The sequence below is a fragment of the Capricornis sumatraensis genome, chromosome X (assembly GCF_032405125.1).
Source record: "Capricornis sumatraensis isolate serow.1 chromosome X, serow.2, whole genome shotgun sequence".
In the NCBI taxonomy this organism is placed as follows: Eukaryota; Metazoa; Chordata; class Mammalia; order Artiodactyla; family Bovidae; genus Capricornis; species Capricornis sumatraensis.
In genome coordinates this window covers 96,592,839-96,598,356 of record NC_091092.1, presented here as the reverse complement: position 1 = coordinate 96,598,356, position 5,518 = coordinate 96,592,839, and the positions used below count along the sequence as shown (strand labels likewise).

The 5,518-nt window shown below is 50.2% G+C and overlaps 1 protein-coding gene across 1 annotated transcript; it reads right to left on the bottom strand.

Annotated features, from left to right (window-relative positions):
• Nucleotides 1–1,798: 1,798 nt before the first annotated feature.
• Nucleotides 1,799–5,155, bottom strand: AMER1 (APC membrane recruitment protein 1). The gene has a single exon (XM_068963351.1). It carries the CDS (start codon nt 5,153–5,155, stop codon nt 1,799–1,801), a length of 3,357 nt encoding a protein of 1,118 aa, XP_068819452.1.
• Nucleotides 5,156–5,518: the final 363 nt, after the last annotated feature.

Sequence of the window (5,518 nt, the reverse complement as noted above, 5' to 3'; positions counted from 1 at the left end):
GGTGTCGGTGCCATGCAAATTCATGTGGTACTTCCAGGGGTACACCTTCTACCATCCAGGTTTACTTTTTGTGGGGAGGAGCACTGGGCCAACCCCAATCCGAAAAATGGTGACAAAGACCAGCACACACGTCCTATGGCCAAGGGGCAGTTTTCCCACAAAGTCATCTTGACTTGGGGTGGCAGGCAACAGCATCTCTTCTGGAATAGCAAGAGCCCTGTTTAACTCTTAATAAGCATGGAGATGGGTAGAAGAAGGGGACAGGATCAAGGAAGCAAGGATAATAATTTGGGTCAACATACCTAGGTAAAAAGTTTCATATACCATTTCCAATGGTGAAATTTAAAAGGACCCCTCCATACTAGTGATTAATGAGAGACAGAGCCTGGTAAGATTAGCCTGTTGCAATGTCTTCCTGACAGCAACTCTTTCTCACCAATATTTCCAAGCTAGTTTAACATGAAAACTGTGTGAATGCAGAAATAAGGGTGCCATTCTTTCCATAAGGAGCTGTAATTACCACACAAATCAGAGTCCTTCAGCTTGGCAGAGTGAGGGCAGATCACAGTCTTTCCTCTCAAGACGCCCAGTCCTATGATGATACTAAGAACTTGGCTAATTGGAAAATGAAGGCTCTTTAGAAAAACTGGAACAGCAACCTAAATACCCTTGGTGTCCTGTCTCTTGGGAATGCTAGCATGAAGCCTCTTTAAAGCATCCAGTGAAAGGGTGGGCAAGGCTTAAGGAACTTTTTGTCTTTGGGGGAAAGCAATTTTCCCTTTTAAGAAGCTGAGTTGACATGAGTTCTGCAATGTATAAAATCCTCTCTCCTGATGAAAAGAATGAATGAGTTCCTTTTCCTATCCTTCCCCCGCAACCTGTAAAAATCCCATCCCCTACAGCCGAGCCTAGTTTAGGCCACTTCTCTTCCCGTATCTCAATTAAAAGAATGTGTTCCTTGTAATGAGATAACGAAAATTTCCTTTGGAGAAAAAACCAAAATTCAAAAGCATCTGCAATTCAGGCTGTCACAAGCTTAAAGAAACGAAGAAGGGGAAAAAAAATCCTATCATTCCGGAGCTCAAGACCTATGGTAGTGTCTACAATATAACCCTATTTTGTCTTGTTTGCAACTAGATGAATTTGGTCATTACATTAAGGAAATTAGCATTTTTGTCTTCAACCCAAGCTATAGCAGGCCAGGTTAAAAGACCCTCACTGGTTATGATGCCTAAGTCCATAGCAATAGGCAGTGAGACACATGCTACTTGATCCTCTCTGAAGACAGCTAGCTGGGGCTACTAGATTATGCTATCTGATGTGATGGTGGCAGCTATGCCAAGACCAAAGGAAGTGGGAGTGGGGAGGATCTGTACCATAATTTTACACTGCTAATAGCAAACAAGCTCCTTGTCCCCAAGTAGGAGGCAGTGTAGACCTGGCTGCTCATCTACTGGATGGAAAAATTGCAGAGATTTTGTACATATATAAAATCACCACCTTGGCAATTGGGATAGGCACAAAATTAGAGCATCTCAAACCCTGCATGGGTCACAAGGTAAAAACCCAAAAGCAAAAATTGGAGCATAGAAGCAGCAATCTCCCAGGGCACATGTACTTGAGCTGAATGTGGCCACAGAAGGGAAGTGGGAAAACAAAGGTGAAAACTCATAGGAGCTTTCCTTGGCCAAAAGGATTTTCAAGTTAAACAGTAACCCCCACCCCCACCCCTCTGCCCAACCCTGATCCCCATTCACATGCTCAGGCCCCATGCCCCTCACTCCAGAATTGATGATGACTACTCAGCTAATTTCCCATTCATAGCAGTGGAGGAGCAGCTGGTGGGGAGAGAGGCACCTTGCTCAGCCTTCTCCTTAGACAGGTCAAGGCTGGAAGCCCCATAGTGAATGGACTGGGGCTCTGGGGGCTCAGGCCGGATCCTGGGCAGCTGAGGGATGCCATGAGTAATGCCCACAGGCTTGGCCTGGGGCACAGGGCTGGGGCTGAAGCCTCCAGAAATGGAGGAACGACTGGGCTCATCAACAGGCAGCAGCACATCTTGAGACCTGGCCTTCACACTCTGGGAGGCCTTTGGCTGGAGGTTATAACAAGGGCCCATGGGCAGGGGTAGGTGTGAAGGCCGAGCTAGCTGAGACTTGGATTCCCCAGGTGCCCTTGGCTCTGGCCCTGATACTGAGAGCAACATTGACATGGTGAGAGGAGATATGCAACAGACTGCCTGCCCAAATGGATGGCTAGAAGGCCCATCCAACTGGCTAGGACTTATCCAGGCATGGCCAGGCCCCACTGGGAGAGGACAGGGAGCCCAGGCAGACCAGTCGTAGGTTACTGGAGGTTCAGTATAGAGAGATAGGGGACTGTCTCGGCCCCATTCTTCCTCCTCCTCTTCTTCATCTGAATCTTCTTGCTGGGCCTGAAGCTCATCAGACTCCATATATCCTTGGGTCAGGTGAGAATTGGAGAGCTCCAGCTCCAGGGTCTCAGTAGTGTCAAGGGAGCGGCTCCTCCTGCTGAGGGCCATGGCAGCAGGTGGAGGACGAGGGTGCATGCCAGGTAGTCCCAAGTATCGAGGGAGACTGCTCACACCCCAGGGTAGGCCTTGGTAGAACCGGCTGCGGTAGTTGTTGAAGGCATGTTTCTGGTAGTAGCCCAGTTCAAAAGCTTCCAAGGAGGCTGCAAGGTCTTCATCATTGTGGAACTCAGGATTTTCTTCACACTTGCCTTCCCCATCCCGTTCCACATCAGCGATATCAAAGGTCACCATGGGAGGCAGCTCAGGAAGGTTTTGAGTGAAGGATGAATCAGAGTCAGAGCTGCAAGACATGCTGGAGAAGAGGTTCCCATTGCTGGTGAACTCCACGAGGGCCTGAGAGAAACTCACAGTAGCATTCCCTTCCTTCTCAACATCCTCTTCCTCTGGCTCCTCAGGGGGTGAATAAGTAGGGTAGGCCCTCCTGGGAGATCCTCCAAAATTTGCTTCTTGCATGTCTGGCTCAAACATAGCATCACTCTGGAAGAGTTGCATCAGGCAAGTACTTTGATCTTTCTTGGAGCAGGTTCCCTCAAAACGCTTCTCCAAAGGACGGAAGTCCCTCCAGTCTGGCTCGCTGCTTGCAGTGGCAGGGAAAGCTGATGTGGTTCCTCTGTGGGAAGTCTGAGAGGTCCCTGATGCTCCTTCCACCAGACCCATCACTGATGGGCCTAAAGGCCTCATTTGATACTCTATGATGGGCTTCTCCTGCCGCACCTGGGTCTCTCGGACTTGAGCCTCTCGACCACAGACCTCTTGGCCACAGGCCTCCCTGGCGTAGGCCTCTCGAGGTCGGGCCTCTCTGACATAAGCTTCCCGGGTGTGGGCCTCTCGAGCATGGGCCTCTCTGGTGTGAGCCTCTTGGGCACATGCTTCCCGGGCCTCTCGCTGCTCCCGCTGTAGCTCCCAATATAGCAACTGTTTCTGGATGGCCACTAGCCGTTCTTCCTCTGTCTCCATTGCTCCAGGTGGCCGAGGGGAAGAAAAGGGCTCAAAGTTCAAGAAGGGGTCAAACATCTCAGAGCTGTGACCATGGAGGTCATAAAGGCAGTCATCCCCAGGTGGGGAGTTCTCAAGACTATCATCTGGCTCATAGAACTCATAGAGGGCATCACCACTATAGCTGTCTCGGGGCAAGCAATCCCTACGGACAAGCCCCAGGGCCTCACCTGAATCATCCTCAAGTCCTGGTGTAGTGGAGTCATAATAACCCTCATCACTATTGGGGGCAGACTCTTGCTGATCACTCTGAGGAGTCAAAAGTTCCCCAGGGGCTGAGCCAGGATAAGACCTAACTGGGTCAAGAAGCATGTAGCCAAGATGGCCTGGGGATGTGGTGGGATGGTAGCCTGGATTTAGTATGGGCCTTGGGTACATCTGGGAACTTGCCCACAGATACTCTAAATCATCATCTTCTTCCTCCTTGACTTCTCCCTCCTCTAATTCCACCTCCTCTTCCTCTTCTTCCTCATCATCATCATCAGGCAAGGCCATCTCTTCGCCCCCTCCTTGGTAGGTTACCAAGCAGGAACTTCGTTTGGTTCCATCTCGGTTGGCCCTCTGGCCTCCAGAGGCCATGCTATCTGTCATACTATCCATATCCTGTTCTGCTATTATGTCACCACAACCTGTCAGTGAGTCAAAACTCTTCAGAGATGTGACATCCCCAAAGAGGAGGCTCAGCTGGTCCCCTAAAGGGCCATTGGGTGGATTTACCTCTCCTGCCACAAGCTTCTCCCCTGTTTCTGGACTATGCAGCTCCTCTGGGCCACTGGCTTCAGGGGCAGGTTTGGGCTGCAAGAGTGCTGAGACAAAGGTCTCCAAGGTTTTTTCTGGATCTTTAAAGGCTGCTTTCTCAGTGGCTGCCAGAGGAGTCTCTGATATTGAAGAAACTTTTGGCCCAGGGACATCTTGGGATTTGGCATTTTCTTTTCTTGGGGCTTGGAAGACCTCATCAGTGTGCGACAGAAGGGCTGAGCTCACATACTCATGAGGCCTGGCCCTGGCCCCCTCAGACTCCTTGGCTCCTGGATTGCTTTGTTCAGGCCCAGAGACCTTGCTCTTCCGGTGACGCCGGATACTACTGAAAAAACCTTTCAGGCCTTTTTTTGGCTTGGGCACAAAGTGAGCCTTCTCAGCCCCAGCTTTCTCTGTGGCTCCAGCCACAGACCTCTTGCATCTGGAGTCTGTCTCCAAAGACCCATGGACACTCTGAGAGCTGGGAAGTCGGCATGATGACTCAGGCAAAGGTAAGGAGAGGCTGGTTCCTTCACTGACAATGTCTTCAGGGTCATGGACTGCTTCACTCAGGCCATCGTGGGTCTTGCTCTTGCTAAGACCCTTCTTAGAATTGCCTTTCCCAGAACCTTTGCTTCGTCCCCCTCCAAAGAAACTAGGCAGGGTACAGATGCCCTTCTTGCCACCAAAGAGTTTCATGGCAGTTTTCTTCAGCCTACCTGGACCAGATGAGGGTGGCTCTGATGCGGGCCTTTCTGTTGTCTCAGAGGCCTTGTTTTTGGCCCCTTTCTCTGTCCCTTGATCCTGGGTACCCATAGAGACTCTTGTTCCCTTGGCCTGAGCAGCTTCATCCTTTTGGGTCTCCATGATGATGGGGAAAACTCAGGTGTATTCAGCTAAAAAATGCAGCCTTTTGGCTTCTCGGCACTGTTATAACATCATCAGTCAGGAAGCATCACAGCTGGGGCTGAAGATAAGAGAGACAAAGAGAGATAGTACTGGTGAGCAAGCATCCAGGCTGGGTTTGTTTTCACAGGTGTCTGTGGTTTCAGGCTTGAATTGAACCATAAAGAAAGAAAATGTAGGGAAAACCTTAATGCACTCCATATGCTGGCTTGCTGGGTTAGACCCCTCTGGGCCACAAAGCAGCAAAACCATATACTGAGCAACAGGCAGCCATGATCCCTACCCCGTTTGCTGGGTCTACTCACTTCAGGTCACCTTAAGTTC